Source organism: Nansenia antarctica, assembly GCF_963989245.1.
Source record: "Nansenia antarctica genome assembly, chromosome: 3".
NCBI lineage: Eukaryota > Metazoa > Chordata > Actinopteri > Argentiniformes > Microstomatidae > Nansenia > Nansenia antarctica.
The window spans coordinates 31,657,844-31,677,264 of NC_137688.1; the positions used below are offsets into that span (position 1 = coordinate 31,657,844).

The window sequence follows — 19,421 nt, forward strand, 5'->3', positions numbered from 1 at the left end:
TGAAACGCAGCTTGTTTACGAAAGGGGAAGGGTTATCACTATTAAAACCAGGATTTATTTGGGACCAGGGGGTTAGTACAGTAGCAGTCTCAGAATTTAGCTATTTGCACACAGATTTCTAGATTCTACTTTTGCTGCTAGTTTGTGTAATTTATTAAGCATTTTTGAGAAATATTTATTTTTATAAGCCTAAAGTGATAGTTTAAGAAACTTGACCAAAAGACAGTACAAAAACACTGGCACTTGAATGTTGAATGTCACCGGTATGCGTGGAAATTTATATTTTTCGGGGTAGTGTGAGCTTTTTAATGTCAAAGTCATAATGGACTCAATATCAAAATCCACACCTGTTACTACTACTAATACTGGTCTCATGGCCTGCAACGTCTAATCACAGTGATAAAACGTTAAATTGGCGATCAAAATTTGAAACAAACCAATGCCAAGGTTTGGATAAAAAATGATCAAAACCATTTTCTAATAAAACATGTACTAGTGTGAAAAGTGTCCAGATTCTCTCCAATTACATTTATTTTCTTTGTTTTTGAGTTTTTTTTCCTACTCCTTTCCCCAGCGAATGTCTGGCACATGGCAATCTTAAAAAAAAAAAAACATGTGGTTCTGCTCTTGTTGTATTTGCGTATTTGGGCCTCTGTGTTGTTCTTGTGGAGTGTTTGGCTAACTGGCAGTTGGTCTGACCTTAATAGAGACTGGTTGACTGGGTGTATACATTGGGATGAATTTTAAAGGTGAAATATAGGAACCTGTAGCTGATGGGAGAAGTTGGAGAGCTCCAGGTTGTCAAACGCTCCCCTGAACTCAGTGAGAAGCCTGTTAGTTAGTTAGTATTTGCTTTATGTACTAGTTTAGAGGCTGTGCACTGCACGAGAAAAGACTTATCTGTGCATTTATTGTATGATTTTACCAAAATTAAAAGTTTGAAGTTGCAAATACTTAAACCAACTGTTTTTTTCTTTATCTTGACTTTGTGTGTTGTGTTATTTGGATGCTCTGTTACAGATATTTACACACACAAACCAGGAAATGTATTAGCTGTTGTCAGATTTAATGCTGCCAGGGAATAACTATGAAGTGGACAATCCAAAAAACGGAGTATGTTAGCTACAACGTACTGGCCATGAACCACCCTGGACCTTTTCCACATTGTTGTTACAACAATAATTGTTATTGACTCAATACATTTAAGCTTTTCATTTTAAATTATAAAAAATTCCCTTTGACATTGACTTTTTACATTTACACTGTTTTGTGTAGATCAGTAATAAATACATATTAAATATCTTATCTTGTATAAAATTTGTAAAAAGTCCAGGAGGGGTGAATACTTACTGAAGGCACTGTACAGTATGACAGCAAATAAAGCTAATTATCCATGCTGGCTTTGGAATGGTTTTTAATTTTTATTTGTTCATTATGCTCTATCATCTGAGTACATCAACAGATTCAGTCGACATTATTGTACTCACAACGACTGTAAACAATTGCACATATCATCATACATTCAACATTGGTCGTACATTAGAATGGAAAAAAGCTACATTTCGTAAGAATAAATACAAAAATGATTACAAAAGTGACTGTTGGAGTAGATGAGGTGAGGTCACCAGCCCTCGGAGTTGTGTGACTGTTCGTACACAGCAACTCTGCAGGGACCTGTGTGCTTATTGGTCCTTGTGGTCAGGGTCGTAGCTGATTGGTACATCGGCCCAGTAGTCTGGGTTCTCTTGGTGCCACTTGACTAGGAAATATAAAAGACCATTTAGACGACAGATACAGTAACACCCTGCGTAAGGTAACACAGACAGACAGGTACTGTATAAGGTAAGGTAACACAGACAGACAGGTACTGTATAAGGTAAGGTAACACAGACAGACAGGTACTGTATAAGGTAAGGTAACACAGACAGATATAAAAGACCATTTAGACGACATACAGTAACACCCTGCGTCAGTAATGGATTTGAAAACGAACAATTGCTGTGAGGTTAAAGTAGAAATTCTCAGCTTCTATTTGACGGTTACCCTGAAACAGGTGGAACCAAATGTAAAAAGTGTTGTAATTTCTGACAGGTGAAACTAATATGGGAAACGGACATCAACAGTAGCCCCGCAATTCAATTCGAGTTACTCCGACCAAGTACTATAATACTTGTGTCCTTCACTGTCTGATTACTTTCTCAGGCCACTGTATACCACTAGTACTACACAGATGTATACCACTAGTACTACACACTGTATACCACTAGTACTACACAGATGTATGTGAGAGAACAATATCAGTATATACAGGAATCTTGAGGTTAATTTCAATACCTTTCTAAGACTTTTTAAAGGCCTTGTCAATATTTTTCCAGACCTCACCGCCACTTCGAGCTGTAACCGTTGACATCAGTGACACCTTTAACTTAACAGTTTTAGTTTGCAATAGACTAGACCACTATCATACAACAGAATTTCCGGTTCATCTTTGTTTTTTAATAAAACTAATAAATTCACGAACTTTTACTAAAAGTTTTTAGGACTCAAACTCTTTGGACAGGGTCTAATTCAGAAAAATACCTACAAAATTCAAGACCTCATAAAATCGTGATAAGACTTTTAATACTTTTCAAGACACCGCGGATACCTTGAATATGTGACGACAGCTGGTGAAAGCGGGAACCAATCGGAATAAAAATCAAAACTGACTTTTATTCTGAAAATGTTCAATAAATGTCGACGTTGTTAGTTAATGTAGAGTAGTGGGGATTACTCACCAAATCCATTGCATTGTAATGTTTTGGCTTGACTAGCGACTAGTGTGTCATTGATTTTCAACAACGTTGACATTTATTTTAATTTTTCTGAATAAAAGTCACAAACGTATGTGAGGGAACAGTGTTATACAGTAAATGGAGGTTCATGTACCTGTCCTTCTGATCCCTTCCGCCCAGGACACAGCAGGCTTCCAGCCCAGCCTCCGCAACTTCTCAGAGTTGACAGGATACCTGAGGTCGATCTGCGGCCTGGGGAGGGGAGGGGAGGGCAAGAAGAATGTTTTATTTACCAACCATGCAATCAACTTGTCAGTCAATTGTTGGAATGTGGTATTTTTTTGCTCTAGGCACAGGGTCAGCTATTAGTCGGCGCCCATGGACCAATTAGGGGTTAAGTGCCTTGCTCAAGGGCACATGTAGGTCCCTCCTGAGGTGGGGATTGAACCAACGACCTTCCTTCCTGCATTGAAGTTCTTACTGAACTAACAAGATTTGATTGGTGAAAATAAAGAAGAAAAAAACCCCATTGCATTTCTGTAACAAATATGAGAAACTACATTAAGATCTGTGAGTCCCTCAGGGCATGGAGAGAGGAAGGATGTGAGTAGGACCGGAGACGCCGTATCAAGGATCTTCTACTTTACTCACCGTTCAGCCACAAACTCTAACCAGTCGTCCAAATCTCTGTCAGGTACATTCCTAACCTGTAACAATAACACAGACAGGTACTGTACAAGGTAAGGGAACACAGACAGACAGGTGCTGTATAAGGTAAGGTAACGCAGACAGACAGGTACTGTATAAGGTAAGGTAACACAGACAGGTACTGTATAAGGTAAGGTAACACAGACAGACAGGTACTCTATAAGGTAAGGTAACACAGACAGACAGGTACTGTATAAGGTAAGGTAACACAGACAGGTACTGTATAATGTAAGGTAACACAGACAGACATGTACTCTATAAGGTAAGGTAACACAGACAGACAGGTACTGTATAAGGTAAGGTAACACAGCCTAGAAGTGGATATTTTTCAGTGGCTCAGATATTAGCACAGAGGAGGACTGCATACATTCAAATTCATGCAAAAACACAAGCAACCACTATGCGTCTCACACACACACACACACACACACACACACACACACACACACACAACCTACCATTTTAGTCAGCTCTCTAGCCAGCTGAACGATGGGAATCTCAAAGTCGCTCCCGATGTTGTAGATGTGCCCGACGGCGCCTCTCTCCAGGATGATGAGCAACGCCTCGATGACATCATCCACATACAGGAAGTGACGAGACTGAGGGCTTCTGCCCTGGATGGGACTGTGACAAGGAGGAGGATGGGATATGTAGGCGTTACGCATGAGGATAAAATGGCAAGGGGATAATGTGTGTGTGTGTGTGTGTGGGGGGGGGGGGGGGGGGGGGGCATAGTCTGAAATGATAGCAGTGCTATCTTGCTCTCTTCAGATCAAGGGGAAAGGGTATCCCTGTGTAGCCGAGAGCAAGATTAAAATTCACATAAGAAATCTTTTGTGAAAAAAAGGAATCAAAGGCAGTCCGGTCATTACCATTTCTTGTTCACTTGAAGGAGGGATACGAATTTTGGAATGACCTGGAAACATAAACACAGGACACACGGTTTTGAAACAACTTAAAGAGGGTAGAGACACTGCGGTAGGTTTTTAACATTAACATGTATGAATTCTGGAAATGTCTATTTCCCATAGAATGTAGACGCTCATAATGTAGTGACTGCAAACTGTCCCTGAGATTTGTTGAAATTCTTCTCTGTGCCTAGCTGTGCATAAACATTTTATGGAATGTGAGCTTATCACTGTTGTGTCTATCTTGACACTCTACAAGAGATGATTGTGTGTGCAGTTGGCACTTCGGTCTGAGAACTTTCCCGTTTTGGTGTGAGGTTTGAAGGCTGAGGTCCAACTTGCAAACTGCTAAAAGACCAGTCATTTAATAAATACTATACTTAGAGTTAAGGTTACTATCTTGAGTCTTATTAAATCCATAAGACACACACACACACACACACACAGACACAAAAACACACCCACAAACACACACGCACACACACGCACACACACACACGCACACACACACACACACACACACACACACACACACACACACACACACACACACACACACGAAATGTAAACAGCATGAAAGTTGGATTACCTTCTCTATATACTGTCTGGGCCCATAGATATTATTGCTCCTTGTTATGATAACAGGAAACTGAAATAAAGAATAAAACAAATATCAACACATGTACAGGGGAGCAATAATATATTATTATTATTATTATTATTATTATTATTATTATTATTATTATTATTATTATTATCTACCTGGTACCTCTCCCAGTAGGACAGCACCAGGGACTCTGCCGCTGCCTTGGAGGCGGAGTACGGGTTGGTGGGTCTCCTGGGACTGGTCTCCTCAAACACCTGGAGAGACGGCAGGCTGTGTCTCTTACACTTTACACATTAACAAACCGTTCTAGATAAGTTTGTTAGTTGAACTTAAATCTACAGTATTATGTGAATAAACGTGGGAGTAAATATTTTAGATTTCATCCCTCTAGTCTAGGTGGAATCCTAACTTGAATCATCACGCACGTTTCCTGTTGACATCAACACAAGATTTATGTGAATGTCGGAGTTAGGCATGCGGATATCGCGTTAGGATCCCACCCTATGAGAGGAACATTTCAATGACACCACTGAACACTCTATAAAAAGCCTAAAATCATGAAACCTTCATTTCAAGGGAACAGGACAGACTTTTGTCCAGATAAATGATCCAAGAATGTTCCACAACTTCCCCTTTCTGTCAGCAGGAAATCAGTGGAAGGGAAACAGAACTAACCTCATCCAGACTCTCCCCGTAGACTTCATCTGTGCTTATGTAAATTAACTTCTCCACCTTGGCCTCAAAAGCTCCTTTCAGCACCACACGTGTTCCTTCCACGTTCACCCTCTGATACACGGAGGGGAACATGAAGGAGGTTTCTGGATGAGAGAGCAAAGACACAACTCAATCCAACCATAGAGAGGCTCATAAACAAGCCTACTGTAGAATTGGCTATCATCCCCAAGCACACCCACCCCATGTATACGGACTACCTAAACCTTAAGCTCACAGCCACTTTACTACTTGAACTATCTATTTTATTTACTGTACTGCTAATTGTATACTGTCTTATTTGTCACTTATGTCCTGTACTAGTGTAACTTTTTTTGATCTCGCCTTATTGTCTTGTGCTGCAGTGTCAGGAACGGAAGCCTAAAATGTTTACTCTCTTACACTAATAATGTAATGTGACAATAAACTTGAAACTATAGTGTAGTGTACTATATGTATAGTGTACTATAGATCACCGGTGGGCTCACACACTGTCAAACCCCTGGCCACTGCCTATTGTGATTTTAAGACAACTGATCTTATCTCCAACAGGTGTGGTGTAGTAACAACAACACATTTATAATACAAACTAATAATACTCATGATAATAATATAATATACTATATATACAAACTAAAAGCCACTGCCTCTCACCGACATGTGTTTTTGCAGCAAAATGAAAGACGATGTCAATGTTTTCTGTAGCAAAGACGTGGTTCACCAGGCAAGGGTTACATACGTCCCCCTGTGAACACAAACAGACCACATTACATTACATAGTCATATCTGGTCTAATCATATGATCATATCTTGTCTAATCCTTTTGCTAGCATATCAGCCCAATAGAGCTCTCAGGTCTTCTGACGCTGGTTTTCTCTGTGTACCACATGTACAAAAGAAGAGATTTGGTGAGGCTGCATTCTCATTTTATGCTCCCAGATTGTGGAATGCACTGCCAGTTTACATTAGGGATGCAACCTCAGCAAATATGTTCAAGTCAAGACTAAAAACCCATCTTTTTAATATTGCCTTTAAATGACAGAATAATTAAATTAAGATTATAAAAACCCATCCTTTTAATATTGCATTTAAATGACAAAATAATTAAATTCAGATTATATAATGATTAAAGCACTTTGAGCTGCAACGTTTGCAGGAAAAGCGCTATACAAATAAAGTTATTATTATTATTATAATATCTCAGAATACAAATGACTACTGGGGCGTTGTGGGAATCAACCTCTGAAGGAGTTCTAAAAAAAACAGCCTGTGTTTGGTGTGTTCTATTTACTTTCTTTTTATTCAGGCAGTCCCACTCATATTTTTTCATTTTATTGGACAGATACACTGAAGACCGACAGGAAGTAAGGATAAGAAAGGAGAGAGGAGGGCATGTCAGCAGGGAATGGGCCAGACTCGAATCCATGCCGACATGGGCATATGTGTGCACTGTACATTGGTGCTAGACCACCGGACCACCCCAGGCCACATTTCTGTTTATGTTCAGTAACATGACACCAGTGACATATCTACAGCCACTGTCAGTCCCTCTTGACATTATTACTGACATAGGCACTATAGCCTACAGCGGTGTTGCGCAACAGTGTGTATGACTTGGCAGTTCTCACCCTGATGAAAGTGTAGTTCTCCCTGTCTTCAACGCATTCCAGGCTCCTGGGATTGGTACAGTAATCCAGCTGTAAGGGATGGGAAAGGTTCTGGATGAAGCAATTTCACAGCAGAACCACATCGTAGTGACAAACCTCATAATTAATGCAGTCAATTGTTTCTACAACGGATGTGTATGGGATGTTGGAGTGCAAGATCAGTCCTACACTCCTACAGTAGCTCCTACAGTAGCCTATGTGGTCAATGGACCATGTAATCCCATATGTTTTTTAATTGAAAACCAACAAAATATATATATTTTACAATCACAATATTGAATGAAAAACAAGGAAAGATATGGCTTGCTGGCCTAACTCCACCACGCAAATTTCGACTACACTCGTACATTTTCATGTAATCCAATTTGACAAAAAAGAAGACGCAATCACGCCTTTCCACTGTGACCAACTGGTTGTACCTGCAGTTCCAGGGCCAGCAGCACCCGGCTATGGCATGTGGGTATATAACATCTAGATCAATACTATGGCATGTGGGTATATAACATCTAGATCAATACTATGGCATGTGGGTATATAACATCTAGATCAATACTATGGCATGTGGGTATAGAACATCTAGATCAATACTATGGCATGTGGGTATAGAACATCTAGATCAATACGAGGATTCAACAACACAACACTCACATTGTCCAGGTTGATGATGTGCCAGTCTGGGTGTCTGTTGACCAGGGAGCAGACAAAGTGGGAACCACTGTCCAGACAATAATATGATATTATGCAACAGTGTTAATAACAACTTCTAATTAAGAGTTGAGACCGTTATGCAATCTGCTCTCTTTACATGCCATGATGATTGTTATCACATTTTTTCTCATGATGTTTTATGATTCTAGTCATATTGTACAGTGTGTTACTTACATAAAGCCTGACCCCCCAGTCACCAGGACAGTTTGACTGAAGTTCATCTTCTCAGCAGCACAAGAAGATGGAGCACTTTTCTCCAGGATCATCAGTCTTCTGTCTGTTTCCTTGCTTCATGTCCAAGTAACCAAACATAGCTATCTAGCTTTCTGGCTAAAGTGACTATGGAGAGAACACATAATCATGTCATAACAAGACAGCTACCAAAGTTGTCATCTTGTCATTCCTACCAGATCAAACACAAGATGCACCGTTAACGATTAGGTGGCAGACAAACTTAGAACACCTTTTGCGACAGTCCCACCTAGTAATACGACAGTGTTGACACGTATTCGCGACAGTCACACCCTGTAATACGGCAGTGTTGACACGTAGCAACCCAGAGGCCAGCGGTGGGTTGGTCCCACCGCTTTTCCCCTCACTTTCATTGGTTCCCGCGTGTGACGTACGGCAGAGGTCCGTCGATGATTGGGTAAAACCTCATTCCATCAAACTGTCAGTGCAGAAGGAACTCTTCCCACATCCATTGATTCATTATCTCAGCTATGATATTTGTTTATTCTATCTAAATTGCTAAGACGCATTTAGTAGGACTATGTATCGGTTAATAGCCACACTTACAGCTGTGTTGCTCTGCAGTCCGGGTGTGTTGGGGAAAACTGTCTCGGGACTTTTCAAGAGCGACACAGCGAGAGAGCAGAATGGGCAGTACATCACCAGATTCATGTACCATGGTAGGTGTGCGCCTGGCGACAGCAGAGATAGATATGCACACATCAATGAAATGCTGTGATGATGATGATGATGATGATGCCTGATCTTTGAAGGGTATTTTAGAAATGCCAGGCTCGGATCTGTGATGTCAGTGCTTAGTTTAGAAGCAACACACCTTTTGCACATCTTCTTGCTTTGAGTTACCTGCTCTAGTCTACAAGAGTTGATATGTATGTATAGCATACCCTGTCTTGTCAGACCACAGTCTCATTCACTATGGAAGTGGAGTGATCCACGTTACGTGCAAAAGAACAGATTATGGGAAATTCCGCAGATTCCACACATCAAAGTTCAAAGTTCAAACCACACAGTGATTGGAGTAATTGTCTGTCCAGACCAGACCAATGGTTCAGAGTCCCATCATATAGGCCTAGTAAATACAAATGTGGCCCTGAGAGGAATACGTTTCCAAGTCTGATGATACTAGGCAACCTTTTCCCACTTCTCATCTCTTGTTTTTCTCCCTCTCTTCCTCCCTCTCTCTTCCAGGGGGTAATGGGCTGATCGTGTGCCGGCTGGAGAACGCTCCCCTGGCTGTGGAGAAGGAGTCTAGGCTGCTGCTGTTCCTGGACATGGAGGAAGGCTTCGACAACCTCAGCTGCCCTGACCGCCTCTCCAAAGCTCAGCTTTCCAGTGAGTTGTGTGCAGCATAATGGAGTCACACATTTGCCTATATTGTTTTGCTTTGTGTGTGTTTTTTGACGCATGTTGTCATGAACGATATTGCTGTCACCTATATCCAGTGAGTAGCAGCTGTCTTAAAACGACATGAAAGTGAAAGTCGCACACTCTTCTCACGTTGCTGTGACATTTCTTCACCACTTATGTTACCTCAAGTGCCTTCCTCAGGGTGTGTAACAGCTGTCTCACCAGAAACCACACAACACAGTGTCAACCAGCCCCTCCCAGTTAGATTAGATTAGATTCAACTTTATTGTCATTGCAGAGTACAACTACCAGACAACGAAATGCAGTTTAGTATCTAACCAGAAGTGCAAATAGTGATAAAACATGATATAAAAACTTGATAGTGATAGGTACAGTATGGCAAGTATGGAAGTTAGAGGTATACAGTTATGAGCTATGTACAGTTAAGGTGACTATGTACAGTATGGTATGTACAGATGTATAAATAATGCTTATATGAGCTAGTGTACCTCTTTATGTCCAGTCCGTCTGAGCCAGGAGGAGCACAACCAGACCATCCCCCAGCAGTCCTCCCCCCAGGCCTGGCACGCCCTCTACGCAGACCGCTACACCTGCCAGGAGGGTCAGGTCATCCCTGCGCAGGGGGACTTGAGCTTCGACCTCCTGCTGTTCAACCCGGACGCTGCAGGGAACCCCTTGGAACACTTCAGCGCTGAGGAGGCAGGTCAGCAAGAGTCTTAACCAACACCCTGCCGGCTTCAATAACCTCCCGATGCTCACAAACATACATAGAACCAATAACCTCCCAATGCCCACAAACATAACCAATAACCTCCCGATGCCCACAAACATAACCAATAACCTCCCGATGCCCACAAACATACATAGAACCAATAACCTCCCGATGCCCACAAATATACATAGAACCAATAACCTCCCGATGCCCACAAACATACATAGAACCAATAACCTCCCGATGCCCACAAACATAACCAATAACCTCCTGATGCCCACAAACATACATACACAACAAACATACACTGACTCGGAATTAGGCACACTATCCCTCACATTGCAAGGGATCTGTTTTGCTTCAAGCTCAATTCTACTACATCCAAAAAATTGTGCTAATAGGATAGTATGTATGATACAGTCTAAGTATGAGTCCTCCCTCCTCACTCTGCAACCCCCCCCCCCCCCCATCCCATCTTCTTCCTTTCTCCCCCCCCCCTCTCTTCTCAGGCCTGCATAGTTTCTACTTCCTGTTGATCCTGGCCTACTTCGTGGCGTCCTGTATCTACGTACAGCCCCTATGGCAGGCGCTGCGTAAGGGTGGTCCCATGCACACGGTCCTGAAGGTCCTCTCCACGGCCCTGGCTCTGCAGGGGGTCTCCTCCCTCTTCAACTTCATACACCTGGCCAGGTGAGAGAGAGACAGACACGGTCGTGTAACAGCAGCCCTGCTTTGGTTTCTGTCACTGAGTGAAAGCGTTGAACTGTTTGACTACTGTTTGACTACTGTTTGACTTATTCAGGGCCGGATCTAGGCATAGGCATTCCAGGCACATGCATTCTAGGGCCTCCTTGCGACTAGGTTGAGAATAACCACACTCTTGTCTCCTCACAGGTATGCCAGGGACGGGGTAGGCATACCCATCATGGGCAGCTTGGCTGAGTGTGAGTCTTTCTTACCGTTTACGAACCGGGAACCCTGCGGTTATGTGGTCAACGCTTAGTCCGCTACGCCACCTAAGTGCCCCATAATTACTTTTTCTTATGATGACTGGTGGATAGATGATTCACTTACTTAGTCAAATGTATATGTAGTAAGTCTCTTTGGATAAAGGCGTCTGCTAAATGCCAAACATGTCATGTAAATGTAATGTAATGTGATGTGATGTGGTTCCCCCTCTGCAGTCTCTGACATGGTGTCCCAGGTGTCCATGCTCTACCTGCTGCTGAGCCTGTGCGTGGGCTGGACCCTCAGCAGGGGCAGGAAGCCCCACAGCAGACCCCTCCAGTGGGACTCCTCTCCCGCCTCCAAGGCCCTGGCCATGGGAGGGGTCGCCACACAGGTCAGACCGTACCCTAGACCCTGACCTTTGAACCCTAGCCCCAACCCTCACTTTACACCCTAACCTGTTCAACACTCTAATACTACTCTCATCCATGGCACTCACACTCAACATGCTCCCCGTTATCATTATTATTCTACAGTGCCCTCCACAATTATTGGCACCCCTGGTAAAGATGAGTAAAAAGGGTTATAGAGAGTAAGAGAAACATCCAACCTTTAATTGAAGTACATTTATTCTGAGGGGAAAAAAAATCTCTCATCAAGAAATTATTATTTCTAACAAAACCAAAAGACCGGAAGGACATTATTATATTATTATATCAGTATTAGGATTAGTAGTTAGTTCGTTTTTATTTGACGATCATGAGATCATAAAAAGGTATTATCAATGCCATATGTCATACTCTTACATGGGCTGTCGAGGAATGACCACACAATAAAATCCTAGGATTTATTTCCGTTGTGAACCTCTGAAGTATCAGTGAGTTGGATTAGTTCCTCCTCAGGGCACTCTTGTGATTGGTCAATGCTCCTTTTGACTCCCCGGCTGTTCATCTGTCTGTCCTCCAGGGGGCGCTGCTGCTGTGGGAGCAGTATGAGGAGACGGAGCACCATAGCTACCACGCCCAGCGCAGCGTAGCAGGGCTGTTACTCATAGCTCTACGTATCAGCCTGGCTCTGCTCCTGGCGTCCGTGCTCTACCGCATCATCAGCTCAGAGAGGAGCGCCCTCAAGAGAGACTTCTACCTCAGCTTCGCCAAGGTAAACACAACAAATGGGTGAACCCATTTAGGGACACAGATCAGAGTTAAGCAAACTGTAGGCACCCAACATTCTAACCCAAAGGGGGGCGCTTGGTGGTGTAGCACACTAAAGCGTCAGCCATGTAACTGCAGGGTCCCCGGTTCGATTCTGGCCGTCGGCATGTCATCCCTCCTCTCTCTCTCTCTCTCTCTCTCTCTCTCTCTCTCTCTCTCTCTCTCTCTCTCTCTCTCTCTCTCTCTCTCTCTCTCTCTCTCTCTCTCTCTCTCACCCATCCTTCCTATCAATCTCTACCCTCTCTATCCCAATAAAGCAGAAATGCCGTAAAAACATATTTAAAAAACAACAACAACAACAACATACATCTAACATAAAAACAATGCAATCGGGGCGCTTAGGTGGCATAGCGGGTTATGCGCTAGGGATGTTACGCTCGACGCAGTAGTCACGACACGGCGTCTATCTTCCGACGCAATGTGCGTCGATACAAATGTATCGATGCTTGTGTCAAATGGCAAAAACCACGTGACTACTCGAAGAAAGATTCGTACGTCACACACGCACATCTGACGCGTGTGTCAGTCGTTCCGCAAACGGGGCAGTGTTCCAAGTTTGGTACTGCATAAAATGACGTTGAACTCTCTCATATTCACTCATATTCGAGGGTTGTAGTCAGAGTGGAGACATACGGACGCTAGACAGAATACATTTATTGACAGAGACAGAGATAGAGATAGAAATAGACATGAGATTGGTAGATATTGATAGATAGTCATAGATTCATAATTGCAACACATAGGCTAGCCAGATAGATACACATAAAAAAACGTTGCCTGTTCATGTACACAAGCAATAAATATTTGATTGTTCACATAAGCACAAGTCTGTCCAGTTTCCACAATGTAGCCTTGTTTTGCACTCTTTCCCTGTTCCACGAGCACGTCCCAACACTGTTGACCCTGTTATGACATGTTGACCATTTATATCTGCTCCAATTGTCAAACAGCCATGTCCCACACATGCCGAAATGTCATTCCGATTTGTATCCTTACATGTCAAGGGGATAGTGGAGTGAATTGGACTGGTGATCGGAAGGTTGTGAGTTCAAATCCTGCCTGAAACACCACCACTAGTGTGCCCTTGAGTACTACAATTACTCCAGGGGGAATGTCCCTGTAAGTAGCTTTTGGATTAAAAGCGTTTGCTAAATGGCAAATTATATTCTATTCATATCAGAAATGGACACAACAGTTGCATTTATTTATTTATTCATATATGTATTTATTATAGTCTACTAGACACACCAACTTTTAAGACCACATATATGGCCACATACACATCGACACAGTTTGTCACAGCACCTTTATTGAACAAGACATCGCAGATGACGGTGGGCTTATTGTATTTTGCCTCAAATTCCTGACTTGTGAATAAGTCGATACAGCCGCCATACCACGACCTGACCAGCGATGTCATTGTGGAGCTGCTGTACCACGACCTGACCAGCAGATGGCAGTATAGGCAGTACCATGACCTGACCAGCAGGTGGCAGTATGGAGTTGCTGTATCGACTGCATCGAAAGATCGACACTTTTTCCGACACAATTGTGTCGAACGTGTCAATTGCGTCGAAAGCTTTGTTTCCCCCATCACTATTATGCGCTGACCATGTAACCGCAGGGTCCCCGGTTCGGTTCCGGCCGGGGACATATCCTGCATGTCATCCCTCCTCTAACTCTCACCCATCCTTCCTGTCTAAATCTTCACTGTATCTATCAATTAAAAAATTAAAAATATGAGTGGGACTGCCCCACTCAGAAAACAAAAACAAAAAAACAATGCAATCTGCCTGACTGTCCTCTCTCAGGGCTGTTTCCTCTGGTTCCTCTGCCACCCTGTCCTGGTGCTCCTGTCTGCCGTCTTCAGTGAGCATCAGAGAGAAAAGGTGAGAGATGAAAACACACTATACACACACAACACTGACTGTACCTTTGCCATTTAACAGATGCCTTTATCCAAAGCGACTTACAACAAATACATTTGACTAAGTAAGTGAATCATCTGTCCACCAGTCATAGCAGGAAGAAGCAATCTATGCTCAGGCCTGGGGCCATTGGCGGTCGTCGTGCTAGGAGAAGGAAGAATTGGTGTATGTTTTTTGTATGTTTAGTAGTACAAGACATTTAATTCCATTTTTGTTGGTGTTTGTGTGTCTGTAGGTGGTAACCATCGGTGTGATTCTGTGCCAGTCCATATCGGTGGTGATCCTCTACCAGTTGTTCCTGTCTCGGAGTCTGTACTGGGAGGTCTCCTCTCTCTCCTCCGTCACGCTACCGCTAACTATGTCCAGAAGTACCCGCGGACGCTACTGACCCCTCTGCAGAGGGGGGGGGGGGACATATTTACTGTGACACCACTGAAGGGGGGGGAGGGAGACACTGTGACACCCACAGTTAAAAGAGCCAATCCCCTCCACTCCTCTCACTCACTGAGGGAAGATGAGGAGGAGGAGGAGGAGGAGCAGGAAGGAGAAAGTTTGTGATGAAGATGTGATGAAGAGAAAGAAGACAAGATTTTGGAAGACACCGAAATATATAGAAGAGTACAGGAGTGACTTACCTGCCTGTGCATGTAACTGAATAGCACACTTACTGGATACATGCATAGGTCTGACCAGATAGGTACTGTATGAAGGGCACAGCAGCCCTCCCCAACCATGGAGCGATGGGAGAGAGATGTGACGTCAAGGGCACGTCAAAAACTGTTCAAGATCGTAACTCCAGAGACTCATTTGTTGGTGTAAAACATATGATAGCGTTACAAATATGTGGTTCGCGATTGTATTTCTAATTGCAACTAGTGCTGGATTAACTTAAACACTCCCACCAAGTGCAAAGGTTGCACTAGTTATTTTCAGAAGGGAATAAAAAGGCAACAGTGAAGAAACGTGAAACTGTCTTTACACTTTTCCTGATGTTCTTAATGTTTTCCCTTCAATCTTTATTTTATCTCTGGGTCATCCTTTAATGTCTTGTTTTCCTAAAAATTATGAATGAAAATATATATAAATATATATATATCTGTTCATTTCTCGGACCGAGGGTAAGACTCCATAATTGTTTGATTGAATTGTGCAATGGATGTACAATGACTGTTGGTCTGTTGATGTCATTTAGAACCATCTCAATGTTGGGTTATATTTGACAAAATGGCGGCATGCTAAAGTTTTGCTGTTGTTTTGTTCCATTATTGTCAGTTTACATGTGTTTTGTGACAAGTTTCGGTTTAGGGTTTGCTGAAACTAAAACAGCATTAGGTGAAACTTTCAGTGAAAGGTTAAAGAAATCTCTTTCGTCCCCAGCACAAGAACATGGCAGTCATGCATGTCTGAGAAATTATATTGTTATTATTATTGTGTGCATCGATTTGGGAATTATACTTGAATATGAATGCTTGGTATTGTGTTATTTGAACTTGACATGTGCAATGATAATGCAATCCTGTGCTTGAGATGACAATCATGTAGTCACTGGAGAGAGAGGCCTCGTGTTGTGTGTGGCGATAGGATAGGACTGTCTATGCTAAGATATTACAGGAAATGGTCAAGATGACTGTTTGATGTTTTTGTTAAGCATGTTTGATTGGACTGTATAAATTAATGACTACATTTTTTTGTAAATAAACATGTCATGCATATTATAATAAAATTGAATTTATACATTACTTAATGAATATATACATGTATAAATTAATTCTGCGTAAGCCTATTATTATTGATAGTGGTTCTACTTTAAATGAAATGAGCTGCAAAGCTAAGTGAGTTCCCCACACATGAAAACCTATTGGTCAAGTTAGATTGATTGAACGGCCACCTAGCCAATCACAGCCATTTCACCAACCCACCAGGCCAGGGAAGAGTCAACAGTTGAAGTACGGTAAAGTTACGTGTGTGGCACATAGGACGTTTGTATGTGGTAAAATCATACTCTCGCCTAGGTCACCTAAATGCCTAGAGCCGGCCCTGCTTAATGTAGGCTGTCCATGTATTAATACATTTACAACATGCATGTATAAAGTAGCCTAGGACTACTTTTAATGTAAGGTGGCAGTCACTATAGAAGAAGGAAGGATGATGATGATAATTATTTTTATTTTTATTTTTTTTACAAGTAATGTTAAGTATTATATTCCATTATATTAGCATACGAAGCTGTGAGGACACTGAGCCTCGGTCAACGGTCGATTCTAATTGTTTACCAATCATTATTGATATCCAATCAGGACGGTCGTTTAAGGTGTCAACCAATAGGATTCATCAGCCACACCTACACAAGAGACTAATTACCTCTCAGCTGTTTCAGGTTTACATTAGAGGCAGCTGCGTCCCGCCTGTGTCTTGTTCTTCTCAGACCTCATTACAAACTTGCCTTATGCCTTCTGTCATGAAAAAGTAAACTTTTCAATAACATTCAGCCTTCAGTAAATAGTAGTGATGGCGAGATGAAGCTTCTTGAACTGTTGAAGCTTTCCATCAAATTGCGTCACACTTGGACCGAAGCTTCATGTTGCTTCATTTGCTCTACTGCGCCATCAAGTGGACAATAAATGTATAGCAGGCAGAGTGATAATGACACCGTGGATTTGGTGTGTGAAGCTTTGAATTGAATAAATGTGCTTGTGTTACTAGGAACAACAACATTTTATTCATTTTTATTTAAAAAATAACAATTTCCCCACAGTGCTGGGCTTCAGGCGGTTTCTTTTTTTTGAGACGATTTCACCTGCTTTTGAAAATATCCTTTCACAGGGCACAGATGAAGCTGGGGTACATAGATAATTAACGGCAAGTTTATACAAATTAGGATACACATGTTTGTGTTCTTCCCAATACTGTAGGGGGTTCTGCATCCTTTCGATGTTTGGTTCAGCCAGGTAGGTATGGACCTCCACTGTTGCATCTGCAGTTACATTTTGGGTCCTCGCCTGCAGGACTGTGGTGTCTAAACGACGCCACAGTTTGTTACCTAAAACAGACAAACAGGCTGTCAGTGTCAGTGAATATATACAATAAGACAATTAGAATGTATCCAGTATACATTACCTTGAGTCACAGGCTGCGAAGCTTCTGATATGGGGGGCTGTGATGACGAGGAGGAGGAGGAGGAGGAGCCAAATCCGAGCCACTTCCCGAATCGTACGTCATCAACACACGCCTCGGTACGCGCTTCACAAAATTCTGCCTCTGTTACTCGATACACGCTCCGAAGCGTCGGCTTCATCTCGCCATCACTAGTAAATAGACTATGGGGCTACTTCTGTCAGACATCGGGGAGACTACGAGAGGCTTGGCATGAAAGAGGAGTTGAGGAGTTTTAGCAGGTCTGCTAGCAGGTGCTGACCGAAGGTAAGAGATTTAGCGCGATTAGTTGAAGCCAACGGCCGTTTTATTTCTCTGTTTGGCTACTTGATATCTGCTGTTTTGTTGCCTTGGTATTATATTCACAGCTCTGTTATTAGGCTACATATATCCTGTTTTGTTGGTATTATATTCACTGCTCTGTTATTAGGCTACTTGATATATCTGTTGTATTGTTGGTATATGTCAGTGGTCTGTTGAGGCAGCTCATGGTAAGCATTGTTGTAGGGCTCTCCTGTGCACATAGGCAAATGCATACAATTAAGTATAGCCTAGATACATTTATATTTATACACTTTAAATACATATATGAAATATGGCAGACTATGGCAGGGTTGCATCAACATGGTTTCACTTTTAAACTGGGTTAAATCCAGGTTTACTAATCCTGTTGCACTGAACTTTAAACCTATGTTAAATGTAGTTTACAATTAATCCTGGATAAATCTAAACATTTGGCAGTCTCAGTGTAATTTCCATTTCAACCTAGCCTAGATTGAATTCAAGTGTGTTGCACCAGTAGTTTTAAACCTAGTCTGAAAATGGATTAACAGTGTATGTATATCATGTAAACTATAATAATAATAATAATAATAATAATAATAATAATAATGTAAACCTCCCCTGGTGTTGGGTGTTTCAGTTTTATTGACAAATAATAATGGCTGCATATCTTTGCTGGATGGGAGTTTCTTGTAGGAAAACTCAAGACAGATTAAACCCAATTTAATTGCATAACAATAGTGAGTTTTCCCAGCGGTATAGATTTACAAAAGAGTCTGTCATTTAGGCTACTTCAATGGGAAGGTTGGACCAGCTATCAAGCATGGAAGTGAGAGGAACTCTGCTGTGCCACAACTTCTCCAGCTCCTAGTAGCTTTGAGTTTTTATGCTACAGGGTGTTTTGAAATGTTAGACAGGGATCTTTTTCCGAGTTCACAAGTCCACAGTCTGCAGAATTGTCAGCAGATTGTCAAAGGCAATTGCAAGTTTAAAGGGTCAGTATATTTCATTTTGAACGAAGGAGGGAGATAATAGCTGGATTATGCAGTAGGCTAATTTGAGCTATTGGCAACCAATCAGCACAATGACACAATGTCTCAGCTATTGTAGAATATTTTCTCTGTTCAGTGATTAAAAATGAGGTAAAAACTCCTGGCCAAAGTTTAAGAGTATTTATTCAAAAAAGATCGGATCCTCAGATTACAGGCACACAAAACAGTCACGACGTGGGGAGAGGTAGACAGAAAAACAGACTGAGCTCCTCCTCAGCACAGGGTTTTATAGCGGCCCTCAGCCAATCACATCACAGTATGTTCTTGGCCAATCGTGATCCTTCCTTCTAGGCCTCTGATTGGCCTATACCCTTGGGGGCGTGCATGTTCGTGTGTGTGTGTCAGCGCATGTGCGACAATTGCTCAAATCTCCCCGCGATCGTCTGTCCTCAAATGCCCTTGTAGGCCTCAAATATATGTAATTTAATA

General features: G+C 42.1%; 2 protein-coding genes across 3 annotated transcripts; one reads left to right on the top strand and one right to left on the bottom strand.

Moving 5' to 3' along the window:
- Positions 1–1,442: 1,442 nt before the first annotated feature.
- On the bottom strand, positions 1,443–8,485 carry tgds (TDP-glucose 4,6-dehydratase). Of its 2 annotated transcripts, none has more exons than XM_080526864.1 (12): positions 8,258–8,485; positions 8,024–8,057; positions 7,337–7,405; positions 6,363–6,453; positions 5,673–5,815; positions 5,153–5,251; positions 4,980–5,039; positions 4,355–4,398; positions 3,941–4,106; positions 3,426–3,481; positions 2,929–3,026; positions 1,443–1,759 (listed from the first exon to the last, which is right to left on the bottom strand). In XM_080526864.1, the coding sequence occupies exons 1-12, from the start codon at positions 8,347–8,349 to the stop codon at positions 1,683–1,685; spliced, it is 1,029 nt and encodes a 342-aa protein (XP_080382990.1). In that variant the 5' UTR covers positions 8,350–8,485; the 3' UTR covers positions 1,443–1,682. The 2 variants fall into 2 exon arrangements, with proteins under 2 accessions (XP_080382990.1, XP_080382989.1); XM_080526863.1 differs by having other exon boundaries at positions 8,024–8,090.
- Positions 8,486–8,855: 370 nt separating this feature from the next.
- On the top strand, positions 8,856–14,893 carry gpr180 (G protein-coupled receptor 180; the record flags this gene model as incomplete). The annotated part of the gene is made up of 9 exons (XM_080527856.1): positions 8,856–8,994; positions 9,524–9,667; positions 10,206–10,406; positions 10,925–11,105; positions 11,310–11,359; positions 11,600–11,757; positions 12,330–12,521; positions 14,389–14,466; positions 14,741–14,893. 9 exons carry the CDS (start codon positions 8,856–8,858, stop codon positions 14,891–14,893), a joined length of 1,296 nt encoding a protein of 431 aa, XP_080383982.1.
- Positions 14,894–19,421: the final 4,528 nt, after the last annotated feature.